The sequence below is a fragment of the Epinephelus fuscoguttatus genome, linkage group LG9 (assembly GCF_011397635.1).
Source record: "Epinephelus fuscoguttatus linkage group LG9, E.fuscoguttatus.final_Chr_v1".
NCBI lineage: Eukaryota > Metazoa > Chordata > Actinopteri > Perciformes > Serranidae > Epinephelus > Epinephelus fuscoguttatus.
The window spans coordinates 27,892,286-27,907,251 of NC_064760.1; the positions used below are offsets into that span (position 1 = coordinate 27,892,286).

The window sequence follows — 14,966 nt, forward strand, 5'->3', positions numbered from 1 at the left end:
CTGAAAATACTACTAGAGCTGTCAACAGTGTGCCATCAAAGAGCCACACTGTGACAGAAATAAAGAAGGACAGGTTTGACAGGAAGTAAAAAAGAAAAAAAAAAGCAACAAAAAATGTCTCCCTGAAGCAGAGTGGTCCATGACTAAAATGGGAGGCGGTCAAATTGACCGGACGCTGCCGAGATGGACGACAGAATACGTTCTACGTTCTACAGTATAACAGGTGATGTCTCAGCTGCAGAAAGACCCTGCGTGAACATTTTCCAAGACAAGTGCTGACGTTACAATGTCAAAATACTCCTGACAATATATGATTTTACACCAAGTTTGACTTTATTTTTTTGTTACTTTTGAAAGCAACAAGTTATCAGAGGAAGCTCCACTCTATTCACCAAATGTATACAGTTTCTTGGACCTGTGTACTCTGAGCTCAAACTCTTATACCTCAAAATTATAACAAAAAAGGACTTTGGAGGCTTCTTTTGGGATTGATTTCACGGCAGCTTTTCTAAAACAAAAACAATTAAAATGCATGTTACAATGTTTCTAGGCCTTTTTTCCTTTAAGGTTGCAGAAGCAAGAGAAAATTGCAACAAAAAAAAAGGCAGGTTTTTTCTGTAAAATTCATTAAAAATTGAAGACTGCAGTGAGATTAAAATCACACTGTTCTGTTACCACAAGCACTAACATTACCACTAAGGAACATATTAAGGCTTAATTCCAATTCCACCCCTTAGCCCTACCCCTTAGTTTTGTGTGTTCATGTGAGGGGAAGGGGTATCCCAATTCTCCTGTGAATCGAGGGCGAGTGCCGAGGGCTAGGGCCAAATAGCCCTTAAGACGAAGATTTTCCCGGACCACACTAGCAACCAAGGGGTACATGGAATTTTCCCACAATTAAGTGCGAACACCAGCAAAATGGTGCAATGAGCAGCCAAAGCGAGCTATAAATGTATACACGAATGTTTACACATGTTTAGGTAAGCCCGTTAGCTCACGTTAGCATTGATTAGCTCGGTTAACGTTAAATACAACAAAACGTCTATTTACAGCCAATCCATACATACCAAAAACTGGTCCATCAGCACTTGTATGCGTCGGAGATATCTTCTCCTCCTTTGATTTCTGCGACTTGTGGACAGCCGCAGAAATAACACTAAAACCCAAGCAATGGACATTACAACGTTTGCAGACGGCATTTTGAATGTTTGTGATAAACACTTGTCGCCTCTGCTGACATAGCAGCCAGCTAGCGACAATGTTTGATGACGTAGCGGTAATCGAGTGCTGTCCCATTTCTTAGGGGAATATCTTCACCCCCAGCCCTTGGCACTCCGTTTTGAGGGGCAAGGGCTAGACGAAGGGGAAGGGGTAAAAATGAGAATTGGGATTGAGCCTAAATCTAACTCTTCTTGAGTCTTTCAGCATTTGCAATAAATCTGGATGCAGCAGCCTCAGTCGTGGTGGTTTGCCCTGACTGTTGCCACTGTATTTTAGCCATTCTCCCGGTGTGTTTTGCAGTCAAAAAATGTTCGTCAGTTGATGATTTTTTGTTTTGTTTTTAGCCGCAATGTTTCACATGGTGCAAAACGCTTTACCCCTACTTTTGAGTATAAGAAAAGGAAATTGCTGTGCACAACCTTTAGCAGTAATTGTAGTTGGTAAATGCACGTCTGCATCCCCACAACCAGAAACAAGGAGGTGATTTTGGTGGCACTGTGCGGGGGGCCTGCTATGATTAGTGAAACTCGTGGGAAATGACAATGATTGGACAAAATTGCAAGTTCGTGCAGAACTCACGGGGATTGGTTGAATTTACATTAATTGTTGTGACTCAACATCCTGGAGGGGCTGTTATCTTATTTGCTATTACATCTTTAGTCCCTTACCCCTACTGGCAATATCACACAATATTCCCTCAGTGCCAACACATTTCAACAACTGCATCAGTGCCTGAAATAACCTGGCATGTCTCAGTACATATCAAAAGGTACAAAAAGGTTGTTTTTCTCTGTAACAGTGGAACAGAGCAGATACAGTTAGTTAGTTGGACTCTTAACTAACCACATCTACCTGCTCTCTTCCACTGCGACAGAGACCTTCACTGGCAGTATCTTCAGTGGGAGTTCACCCCCAATATTAATGAATGGAAACAGCCTGTCAGTGAAAGTGTGTGTGAAGGTGTATATGTGTGTCTTAGTGTCTGGATCAGAGAATGACAGCTCTCCTTTGTTCCAGTCCAGATTCACTCTGACTTTCTGGAGCTTCTGCTTCACAGGGAGAATAGCTGGTCGAGCCGGTAGTGACCACGCAGAGTGCTCACCTTTATAAAACCGTATTCTCCATAATCCAGACTGCATGAGTCCCTTCCTGTGGACGGACTCTGCTAACACACCCAGTGCCCAGCTTGCATTGTCTCCAATCTCGACATCCCAGCTGTGAGTCCCTGAGTTAAAGCCCTCGGAGCCCAAGACACAAAAGCAATCTCCAACCCTCTCTGGGTTATCAGGAAGCTTAAGTCTCTCCCCACATCTCACACTGGTCAGGTCTTCAGACAGAACGAGGCATGAACCTGCGGTGTTTGGGTCAAGAATCACAGGAGTGTAGGAGGCCATCTCCTTCATCTTGTCCCAGATGTTGAAGGTCAGGTTGCCAAGGTGTTTGGCCACATCTATCAGAGCTCCTGACCGCGGCTCTGGGTCACCCTGCTGGGGGCCCTGCTGGACTCTTTGCACTGCAGCCTTGTAGTTGTGCAGGAATGAGACATCTTCAGCTCTCAGCTCCTCCTCTGTGGCTCTGATTGTGTCTGAAAGAGCTTCCATCTCTCGGATCACAGCATCAATCTTCTCCTTCATCATCTGACTCTTCTGCTGCTCTTCCTCTCTCAGGGCAGACACCCTGGCCCTCTCTTCCTCTTCCAGAAACTGGTGAAGCTTTGTAAACTGTTCATTAATCTGCCTCTCTGTGCGTAGGGCCTGGATTTTAATGTGTTCTGCTGTTTGATCAAACTTCAATTTAACTTTCTTAACAAGGCTCAGTTTGTCCTGTAAGGACTTCAAGGATTTCTGGAGCTCCTCTCTGTGATCCTGTGCAGCTTCCACGATGGGTCTGAAACTGTGGTCGGTGTGTGTTATTGAATCTTTGCAGATGTGACACACCGGCTGTTGATGATCCAGACAAAAGAGTTTAAGTTTCTCGGAGTGCAGACTGCAGAGAGTCTCTGAAGCCCTCTGATCTTTGCTCCGCAAGAAGTCCTCACACACAGTCTTTAATGCCAAGTTTAAATTAGGCGGTGCTTCCCTTGAAAATCGTCTCTTACAGAGCGGACACTCACGTGCTTGTTTCTCCCTCCACCAGCTCTCCAGACAGTCCTTACAGAAGCTGTGGCTACATGACAAGAGGACTGGATTCTCAAAGATTTCACAGCAGACAGGACAGCAGAGATTCTTCACCGACAGGGAAGCCCATGTTCTCTCTGTGTGAAGCTAAAAACACTGCAGACAAAAAGTACAGCCAGTCATGGCGCCACTCCCTCCTCTTGCAATTTCACTAAAATCTACTTTCACTTTAAGTAACGTTTGAAAAAAACAACTCACATTCAGCGTGTGGTCTGTTAGCAGTGTTCTCCGGTTTTTCTCTTCTGTAGTTGCACTCACTCTGACGATGTGTGAGTTTGGTGTGAGGATGAATCTTTTTTGCCTGTGTGTCACTCTTTAGTGGCACACAGGCAACCGACTCTGTTTTGTGGTTTTTCTCGGGTGAGTCAGGTCACGGGTGGAGCTTTGTCAGAAAGCTCCACAGAGGTGTGTTTCATTCCGAAGTTATGATCTGTCATTGCTCAAAGGGAAATGCGGATTGATAGGGTGCAGTGGCTATTAAACACATCCTGTATTTGCTGCCTGTTTATATACAGTATACACACAGATTCATATACAACACATAATTCAAATGAAATATTCCTTCTATCAGTCAATCTGGACTTTATCCCTTATCTCTCATGGTATTTAAACATTTCAAAATTAAATTTGTCTGTTGTTGGGTTAAAGTGCTCTTTCCTTTGTGAAGGAAGAATCTCCATTCTGTGTCAACTGAATGTCTCAGAAGTCCAGGCATCACCAAATGGTGGACCGCGATCTGGGTCTAGACCAAGAGATGGTTCAATCCGAACCCATGACCAAAAATCCTCACAGGGTGTTACTTTTTGTTCTGACAGTTGCTGCTACAGACTGCTGGCACAGTTACTCCAGTTAACACAGCAATAGCTTCACTCAACTGAGCCAATCAAATCAATTGTTTACCGTGCGTAGACATTTCACAAAAGAACAACAGCATAAGAAAGATGTGAGAGAGATGACAATATGGAGCATGAACCAACTGACTCTGCTGGTTACTGGCTACAGACTGTGTCTAGGACTATTTTCTCTAGTGTAACCAAAGTAGCACTACACACCAGGTCATAGAAATTCTAAGTGCTATATCATAGACAACTGGACTTTCTTGAGGACGTTTCACCTCTCATCCAAGAGGCTTCTTCAGTGAACCTAAGAAGCCTCTTGGATGAGAGGTGAAACATCTTCAAGAAACTGAAGCAAGTCCAGTTGCCTACGATATAGCGCTTTGGATTATATTTGGGTCATCTTACAGCTGTGAGTCAGCTTTCTCCAACATGAGCATTATCAAAACCAAGTATTGTTCCAGGCTCATCATGAGCACCTACACATGTGCATGAGAATGGCTCCAACTACAAGCCAAGATTCACACTACTGGCAGGGCAGTCAAAGGTGCATTTCTCTCTCTAGCAAAGGAAGTAGAAATACATAACTAAATAAAGAGAAAAGGCTCTGCTACTTTTTCCAAAAGAGGCACTTTTTATTGATTTTATTCATAAGATTTTATCTTGTTCTCCTTGACTTGAAATGTAGGCCTTGGGTTTATTGTGCTAGGATATTATTTCATGTATGGTAAAGATAGCTATTTGTTTTCCATACAAGGGCAATACAAGTATAATGTCTGTGTGTATGTTTAAATTATCGTACATTGACAATATTGTTGAAATGATGTGAAAATGCACATTGTTTAGGCCTTTAGGACATTTTATTAGTTGGACCTCTTTGAATTTGAACTGATTACAGCTGCTGGAGTTCAAACAACTCCAACAGAGTGATTTTTTTAGTTTTTATGTCACATTAGTGTCAGTGGTCCAATTCTCCAAATTGAACTTTCATTCGTGGCATGTCAATAACTGAAGCTACTAAATACTTTTGTTCCAGGATCTCAATGTTCTTGGAGAAGTCAGTGGCAAAGTACATTTGCACCAGTCAACTCTGCCTCATTTAAAAGAATTACATAATTAGTTTGGCTGCTTGACGTCTGTATTTGATTCTATCTATGTAAAGTTTTGTCTGAAATCATGTGCACAATGTGTTCACTGCACGTAGGTCCTATTAACCAACATCACAAACTTGGAAAGTACAGATTTGGATTACTGACAGAGCCTCTTATTATTGACTTAATAACAAATACAATTGCAAACCAACTTTTGCTTGTGACTTGTTAAAAAGTGAGAAACCCTTGAGCTGCAGAACTGCCACATAATAAAGTTAGACGCATCACCATTGTAAAGCATCCCAAAAGTGGTTATTAATGGCTAATTACTAATAGTTAAAGCATGAGTAAATGGTTTTATTAACCATAAAAAAGCCACTAGTTACACTTTATAAACCCTTTAAAGGGCAATTTGGAGGACTCAAAAAAATCTCTTGCTCTATCGAGCATGATCCTGCTTATGTTGCTGGATTTTCCGGTTTCAGGCGTGTAGCATCAGCGCAAAATGCACATTAAAACCGTGCCTCTGTGACTGTTGTGGCACATCTGTATGTGTGAGAGCAGGTGATATGTGCTTCTGACTGTAGGTACCAGTGCATTTGTAATCCAGAGGTCTGCCAGAAGTGCAGGAGCGAGAGGGAATTACCATCTGTTAGTCCTCTGCCAACATCCAACGCAGTACTAACCGTCTTCCTCACGCATAATTACCCCCACACACACTCCACGAGGTTGATTCTTTCTCCACGAGATTGCCTCAGTCGCTGTCTCGGCTCACTCCTAAAGCCCGATTTAGCAGCAGATTACAGAGTTAGATTAACACAGCCGAGCGTCAGGAATTGCTTCAAAAGCAGACCCCAGGTCGGTGCAGAACGGTTTCCCCTGAAGGATCGGGTCTGGATTCAGGCTACACAAAGCTCTGCTGTGGGATAAATTACAATGGGCACATTGTGACTTAATTTTAAACTGTTGTTAATCAGTTCCTTCATATCCATGACTTCCTTTTCATGTTTTAAGTCCTTTCCATAATTTGAATTTGCTATAGCAGGTACAAAATTCACTCTTTTTGGGCATGATTGGTCATGCACTCATATCTGGGAGAATCAGTGTTTCTGTTACACAGAGGGCTGTTGATTATCAAGAAAGCATAGACAGGAAGTGGTGTGGAATGGATTGCTGTGTTGCAGGGTTATAATTTCTTTTGACTCCCTGTCAGTCCAGTCGATTAATGCTGAAAACATGGCTGTCTGCAGGCCCCGTACATCCTGCGAGGAGAGAGCCTTTCCACTGCTTAAAACGCATATGTCGGTCTGTCTAGACATTCTCAGTTTGCAGTGATGCTGAGAGATTGTCGATAGCCTTTTCTGTCACGTTGACAGGGGTAACCACTGCTTTTCCCGACTGTTCCAACATGTACTGAGACTTGCTTTATTCAAAGTCAGACACACAGAGGTAAGAAGGGATTCTGCTGAAGACAAAGACATAACTAAAGAGGATGCAAAGACAGGGAAAGACTTATGTAAGAAAGAAAATAAGAAGAAAAGATTGAGGTTGTTTAGTATGCTCCTGCTGTGCTTTGTAAATGTCCCTGCTTTTTTATCAGATGTTAAAATGTCTTAGTGCATACATTTCTCTCTCTCCTTCCCTCTCTGTCAATTTCAAAAAGCCTTTCTTCCTATCTCCAGATCTTCACTCTTCTCCATTTCATCCCTTTCTGCCTCTCTCTTTAATTCTTGAGGCAGTCAAAGCAGAACAGACAGCATGCTCAGAGAACAAAACAGAGCGCACTGTCAGTGAAACTGAGCCTCCACATTTCACCTCTTGCCTTTCTTATTTTCTTCCCTTCCCCACTCGGCTTCTCTGTCTAATCATACGGCCCACCCAACTTTTGGATTCTTTTTGGAGGGGGTGTCTCACCGTAGGGTCTTTCTTATTTATTTATTTATTGCTCCTCTCCTCTCCTCTCCTCTCCTCTCCTCTCCTCTCCTGAGGATCCTCTGCAGTGTCGAGGTGTGATCTATCATTCCCCTGGGCATTCAGGGAGGCAGGTAGCCTGTTAAGGCTGTAGGTTCTGAGGGCTGTTGATATACTGATAGCCTGAGGAGATCCTCTGCTGCTATTTAGGTGCTCCTCTCTTCTGTGTGTGCATTTAAACTGTGTGTGCATGTGCATACATAGCAGGCTGTCAAGTTATAATTTACCAATTTAAAACATACTATTTAGCATTCAAATGACTTGCAGGGATGTATTTGCACAATGTTCACATGCAAGCCATGCAAAGCAGAAGTAGGTAACATGCACACTCATGTAAATCGCTTATGTACATCTCTGCTCGTCTCTTTTTGTCCATCACACACTCAGAGGCATGCATATAGGTATGGATGACTCATTATCTTAGCCATGGCCATGCATCCCTGATTGAATTGATACCGATAGATGGAGCAGGAGGGAAAACAACCTTTCCTATACTCTCCCTTGCCATCCTCCCTCCCCCGCTCCCACACACACACACACACACACACACACACACACCTCCCTCTTTCTCTCTCTCTCCGTTCCTCTCTTTCTCCATCTCTCTCTCTCTTGCTCTCTCTCTCTCTGCCTCAGCATCTCAGAGCCACCGGCAGCATTAACAGTTAGGGAAGAGACTCTGTATTCACACACAGCACACAGAGTGGAGCCAGCACTGACGCGCAAACACACAAACACACACACACACACACACACACACACACTCTTCCACACGCACACATGCACAGGGAGAAACGGAGAGGTGGACAGAGGCTCCAGCTGTAGCATGTCCACTGGCTGCAGTCAGACATGTAGGAAGAGGAGGTGCTCTGCTCGCCGTTCCATGTCCGCTTCAGTCTTCTAAGCACCTCCCATCCCCCCCCCCCTCCCCGAACGCTCGCTCCCTGGCTCTGCGGTTGCTGAGGGGCTGGCTGGAATGACCCGGGAGAGCGGGAGACACAAGGAGATGCGCTAGACGGGGCTGCCGGCTGGGAGGACTCTCTGATCCTTGATCCCTCCTCTTCTCCAGGCTGACAGATACGAGGCAGACCTCTGATCTGCCCCACAGATGCATGCCCATATAGGAGGGCATGGCTGTGTAGACCGAGGGTCTCCATCAAGCCCAGCCACAGTGAGGAGGACCACCACAGAGACACGCAGGTAAGAGGCAATACAGCTGGGGCTGTTTAGCTGGATTTCCATCTATATTGATTTGCGCAGATGTGAGGGTATCAGCTATGTGCCATGTGAGACATAGATTACTTCGCTCTTTTGATTATCATCTGTGTTGATCCATTGGTTTGATAATTTACAAATGTTTCTGATGTGTGTGTCTTGTTTGGTCATGCCTGCTGCGCTGCTGTGGTGCATGGTCATTGATTAGAAGGGAGATGGGTCTGTGGATGAGCGCTGTGGCAGCATGATAATGGAATATGTCTCCTGGAGGACATGGTCCGATATCCATCAGACGTCTGGGGAATGTCAGTGGGAATGAAGAGGGTACAACAGGGAGGTAGCAGAAGGGAGGAAAAAGAGAAGAGAAACAGACAGAGAGATTGGGTGAAAGTCCATTGCGTTCATATTATTTATTTGAGTGCCATATCCTGTGGGCTTCTGCTGTTTTTTTTGTTTTTTTTTGGGGGTAAACCATTTGGCTTTGCTTTTCCTTAGTGCTTCATTTGTAATTCATATATTCATGTCACGCTCCACATTTGGCCAGTTTTTCAATTAAAGTCTAAAGGCTGTGTTTCACGGTGTGTCAGAGTAGCTGAGGGTTGAAGAAATGCCACAGAGGAGTTTGAAAAAGAGGTGCTCACTGTAGCTGGAGAATACGAAGACCCCCTGAGTGTGAGAGTGGTGCTACACCAAGACAAGCAGGGTGGAAGTTGGGGCAGAAGCCTGTGGACAGAGAGGGAAGCTGTGATTTGCTGCATAATTAGCCTAACAGTTGCACACTGAGGAAACACATGTTGGCGCTAATAGAGGTTCATGAAAATGAACGTTGACAACCATATTACTAATGTTGCTGTTGCAGCCTTGAGACTCTCCTTTGGCTGCCCCTGCAGAACAGGGAAAAGGTCAATTTACAACCTCTGCCAACAGAAGATTTCTTGCTTCAATCCTTCACTAATACTCTCAAGCCTTGTTACATGACTCTAAAATGGTTATAGTGCTTTTCTTCTTCTGTGGATGTCAATGACAGGGGCAGCAGCAGCCCCAAAGTGCATTTCACAGATTGGCCCTGGGTGGGTGTGCTTATTCAGAGGTGCCTGTGGCTGAGAGAGATGAGCTGTCCAGTGCCGTTGCATGGAGCATACATCACTGAACGCACGGCTGTGGACCCAGGAGAAATCAACAGAAGGAAAGCCATTACTTAGATGACTAGGCTTCTCTGATCTCATCATATGGCTGGGCAAGTTATAGAGACACCGGACGGGGGCAAATGGAGGGAACGAGACAGGTAGAGCGCAGAGGCAGACCGGCAGTCAGATGAGGAGAGAGCACTCTCTTCAATGCCATGATTAATTCTAGAGGCGATACATTCAGCATATGCCAAAAAATATCAATATTTTCCATTATACGGTGTGTTTCAGAGTAGATGGTGGCTGATTTAGAGGTTGATTTTAAAAGCCGTTCGGCAACATCTATCTAGATGCCACTCAGCCCGACACTGGTGAGGCTGGTATTTGATGGAGTGGATGTCTGAGGTTGATTAGGTGTTCTTGTGCAGAAAATGCAATGTGGAGGTTGATTGTGGGAGTTTTTTTTATGGCAGTAAATATACACACAGGCCTCATTTGACAAAAGGAAAAGTTACCAGACAACTTTTGCTTCATAAATTACATAGTTATTGATATTCCGAGTTTTCTAAATGTATAAAATATGATCAAAGGCACATTACAGCCCTGAAATCATGCCTGTGATCTTGCTGTACATTGTGCTCTCACACGCAGCTGCTATTTTATCTTCTCTGTCAACTTCTGCTTAGTCATTAGAGAGAGCAGAACAGCCCCAAGGTTGCAGGATAGAGCAAATTAATACAACTAGTGGTGCAGCCTTTGTCCACGCACATAAACACATACCAAACTCTCAATATATGGCTCATTGAGACATTCTGAATAACAGAAGGACCACAGAGAAATACCACACCTGGACATGCTTTAAAAATCCAATCAGTATCAAAGTGGTGAGGTCTGATGCACATGTAAGGAGAGGCAGTTGGCACAAGCTGGCAAGTCTGCAGAGGCACATAAAAGCACAATATAAAAACAGACTTGGCACTCGATAAAACCTACAGATCACACAAATTACAATTGGAGGGCATTTAAATGAGGGGAACCATCACCCATTATTTCAGTCTCCCAAACACTTTATGCTGGTGGTTAGGAATGAGTGGAGAGCGCTGTTGGAAGACACGTGAACACTCTCGGAGATACGCATGAATGCTCACGCTCACACCAACTGCTTTCCCCTGCTGGAGTTGATTTTAAATCTAAGCACTGATCTCCATCTTCAGTCTTGTTTGGCTAAATGGTTTCTGTCCAGGTTTGAAATCTCTGCAGGATCTAAAACATGATATGGAGTTGAAGAATGAGGCCTTTTTTCCTGTATTTTTATTATCATAAGCAAATCAAATCACCAAAATACTGATCCTGTGCAACCGCAGTTTGATGTAGATATTGCCTCTTTACATTGATCATTGCTGCGACATGTTTACTGTAATTACAATGAGCGTAGGAAGTGTTGTTCATTCCTTTCAGTAGTGTAAAATGGAACTGCATCCATCCTGCGATGTGATGTCAGGATGAACTACACTGGTTATGTTCATCATGATGAAGGAATGTGTCAATCAATGCAACGGTATCTCTCATGAGTTTCTGATGGAGATCAGTGGCATGCAGCAACAGAGCTGCGGCTACACTGACAATAATTGTTAGTAGAACTGACTTCCTAGTGAATGTATTGGTTTTATTGTCTTCTGAATTATCCTTTCAATGAGTAAACATGTAAGATGTGTAAACCATGAGAGACTTTTGAATAAACCTAAACACAGTGCTTGTTTACATTAACTTCCAGGTAGCTCATGTACAGAAAATAAAAGGGTGCTGAGCAAATGCTACTTAGTTTTGTTTTTAGCCATCTGAAAAAAAGGTCCACCTGAAAAAAGCAGTATCACTTCAGGTGTGTGCTATAGTTAGGATATTTAAACTGCCTCACCTTGCCATCAGGAATCCATTTCTGACGGATGATTGAAGCTGTTATCTGAAAGAAAACAGACTCCACTGACAAAAACAGCAATTTGACTTTGCAGAACATGGGAGTTGCTGGTCTACCTCTGCCCCATCAGTCAGCTAGTAACTGAAACTGTGAAATTATTACAAATATGGCATACACTTGAACTGATATTGATTTTTTTAGGTAGGTCTTGTACAGTGGGTGGCTAAAACATGTCTTGTCATGCTCCCCTCACAGCCATAAATTGCTCAGCTTCCATGCTGGTAGATTTGGTTTATGAAAGATGATAGTACAGCAACACAGTAGGAGTGTAAATCATGAGTTTCATCACAATATGATATTATATTGATTCTCTGGGCAACGACTTGATATTTTCCGATATTACAAAGTCAGCCACAATACGCTTAAGTGCAGTAAAGTTTGTTTTAAACTGACTCCACTACAGCACATGGGATAAGTTAGCCCTCAGGGCATTCTGACAGAGAGTCCTTTCTGGAAGAAATCTTTTCATTTTATCCCAAACCATCATCTGTTTCCTTAAACCTCAGGTGTATCTGGCTTAAAGGGAAATTTCGGTTTATTTCAACCCGTCTCCTATCGTCCTAAATTTGTTTCAAGTCACTAGTGACATAGAAATAATAGTTAGCATGTTAGCCGTTAGCCTAGATACAGCCGTAGCGTCAGACCTGTTAAAACGTAATTGAACGGGCATCCTTTCGAGTGCAAAGTTAGTCCACTAAACAAGCTTTTTCTCCACAAAGACCGCCTCATATCGTTAGGATAAATGTCAGAGAACATATAGAAAACGACATGTAAACGTGTTGTCTTACCTTACCGGTGTGGTTCCATGTTTGTTGTTTACCATTTAGCTAAGGCTGCAACTGGTCCCATTCTCTCTCTCTCTCCTCCTCCATCCTTCAATTTCACGAAGCTCTTCGTCAGTGTATTCTGGCACAAATAAATAAGGGCGGCCATAAAACTCTGCAAAATCAAATTCCTCCTCCACAAAGTTGAAGTCTGGCAAAAAGTCAACCATTATTCTATAAATCTTTCATAAAATAAATGAATGAACTTTTCAGGCTATTGTCTGGTTCTGCCTTCCAGCTGCTGCTGCTTGTTCTCGCGAGATTTCAGGCACGGTATGAGATCGCTGCTTGTTCTCGCGATATTTCAGCCGCGCTTTGGGAAGCAGAGGTAAATGGTAAACACACCGTAAGGTAAGACAACAACTCTGAAGACCACCTAAATGTGGAATGTTAGTGTATAGGCTTTCCACATCAAGAGTCGATGGCCGCCCTTATTTATTTGAGCCAGAATACACTGACGAAGAGCTTCGTGAAATTGAAGAACGGAGGAGGAGAGAGAGAGAGGCACAACAGGTAGAGGACGACAGAGGAGGAATGGCTGCCGGAAGGCTTTAGCTCTGGAGATTGGTGGTGTAACGTTACCTTTGAATGCTGTGCCCCAGTGCCCACAGAAGAGGAATGCCTCTGTTGCTAGGAATGGGACTGGTTGCAGCCTTAGCTAAATGGTAAACAACAAACATGGCACCACACCGGTAAGGTAAGACAACACATTTACATGTCGTTTTCTATATGTTCTCTGACATTTATCCTAATGATATGAGGCGGTCTTTGTGGAGAAAAAGCTTGTTTAGTGGACTAACTTTGCACTTGAAAGGATGCCTGTTCAATTACGTTTTAACAGGTCTGACGCTACGGCTGTATCTAGGCTAACGACTAACATGCTAACTATTATTTCTATGTCACTAGTGACTTGAAACAAATTTAGGATGATAGGAGACGGGTTGAAATAAACCGAAATTTCCCTTTAAAGCTCTGAAGGCAAACTTCTCCCAACAGCCATAAAACACGGATTAACAACAACATTGTTTAACACAAGTATCAAGTTCAGCTCAGTAATAACTGTCAAGGTTCAGAGACAAAACAACTGTCTTTTGCTAGTGACCCATAATTAGCTTACGCATGTTTACACTGAATAATTTAGCCTAGCAGCTAGCGACTTTTTTTCCTCTACTTATAGTTTCGCAGATTATATTTAACGTTATTATTTTCCTCACTCACAGTTGGTTTAAGTCACTGCATCTCCCGGCAGAACAGCTCGGTTGAATTTCAGCCTGCATGCACGTTTTTTCAGCCGGATATTTTGTCACAGGACAACAGACATAAACACGTTTGCCTATTCTGCATGTCTCCGCAGTTGAAATCAATTTCCAGGTGTGTACTCAGAAGTGATTGTTGCTGTTAGCGTGATGTCATGGTGACTCAGTCTATACTGTTCATAGCATTGTAATATCTCTGGTTGTGCTGTATTAAACCAGTGTGGGCCCCTCTAGTAAACCCATTTTTCTCCCTGGCAGTGAGATATTTTAAAATTGTGAACACCTGACTAGGACAGAGGATGATCTGAAGGAGTCCTTTTAACAACACAGGAGTATACAGTAGGACTCCAACACTCCCACATGACACGAGAAACTATGTTTTCAGTGATGCAGAAATGTGGTGATAACAGAGAGGATCACTTTTTGTCAACTCTGACAACCGAGGGCGGAGTCCTAACACTGATCCAACAATTCTATTTGGTTTCCATGGAAACCTTTTGAATTTCTAGAGAAAAGACAGAAAAAGCAGGCATTAGATGAGTAGACAGATAGAGAGGACAGCACATACCATGAGCACAAAGAGTAGCCACTCAGAAAACTGTGGAGTAAATCTCTCTCTCTCTCTCTCTCTCGCTCGCTGGTCACCCCTGACAACCAGCTGTTTCTGCTGCTGTATCCAAGGACCAATACAACAAGGCTGGAGGCCTGGCCTCAGACGCTCAGGAGGAAAAAAACAAAAACAAAAAAACAACCAGAGTAATAAACTGGCAGTGTTACTGGGGCGATAAATATCTGAGTAACAACATGCATATTAATTGGTCTTTTGTGCCAGCACATATCTGAGAATCACGCTAGTGCTCCGCAGAAGAGCAATGCAGTGTGAAGTCATTACTTAACTTGGCCAGGATCCCAAACTATCAACTGGGGAGAAGAAAACACTTGCAGCAAATGCAAAAATAAAACCACACTTTGAAGAATGGATTGTAAGATATGTGCATACGAGGATCAGCTTTCTGCTTTAACGATGGGGTGAGAGTGTATCCCGAATCATTTCCAGAAATGAGTGTACACTGTTTAGCTATTCTACATGGCAGTGTTGGTCGGTCAGTAGGTCAGTATGACTAATAGACAGACTGCCATCAACATTTGGAACACAAATTTATGTCCTCATAAGGATGAGCTGTAATAACTTGACCCCCTGTCTTTTTATTAGGAACACCACAAGGTCAGTATTTTGGTTTATGACCAGATACCTGCAATCTATAATGAACCTCAG

The 14,966-nt window shown here is 43.3% G+C and overlaps 2 protein-coding genes across 4 annotated transcripts in view; one reads left to right on the forward strand and one right to left on the reverse strand.

Annotated features, from left to right (window-relative positions):
• Positions 1–2,069: 2,069 nt before the first annotated feature.
• LOC125895041 (E3 ubiquitin-protein ligase TRIM39-like) lies at positions 2,070–8,450 on the reverse strand. The gene is made up of 2 exons (XM_049586811.1): positions 8,229–8,450; positions 2,070–3,485 (listed from the first exon to the last, which is right to left on the reverse strand). Exons 1-2 carry the CDS (start codon positions 8,448–8,450, stop codon positions 2,070–2,072), a joined length of 1,638 nt encoding a protein of 545 aa, XP_049442768.1.
• Positions 7,974–14,966, forward strand: part of frmpd3 (FERM and PDZ domain containing 3) — a 109,667-nt gene continuing 102,674 nt past the window's right edge. For all 3 annotated transcript variants that reach the window (XM_049585015.1, XM_049585021.1, XM_049585017.1), the window contains exon 1: positions 7,974–8,493. The gene's annotated coding sequence lies outside the window, so the exon portion shown is untranslated. The remainder of the gene's footprint in view (positions 8,494–14,966) is intronic.

What these genes read in the sequence shown, in the direction of transcription:
- LOC125895041 (XM_049586811.1), bottom strand. Translation starts at nt 8,450, where the DNA reads ATGGAGACCCTCGGTCTACACAGCCATGCCCTCCTATATGGGCATGCA. An exon ending in CGCAGAGCCAGGGAGCGAGC is followed by an intron (nt 3,486 to 8,228) that starts GTTCGGGGAGGG and finishes CAGTGTTTTTAG; the next exon opens with CTTCACACAGAGAGAACATG.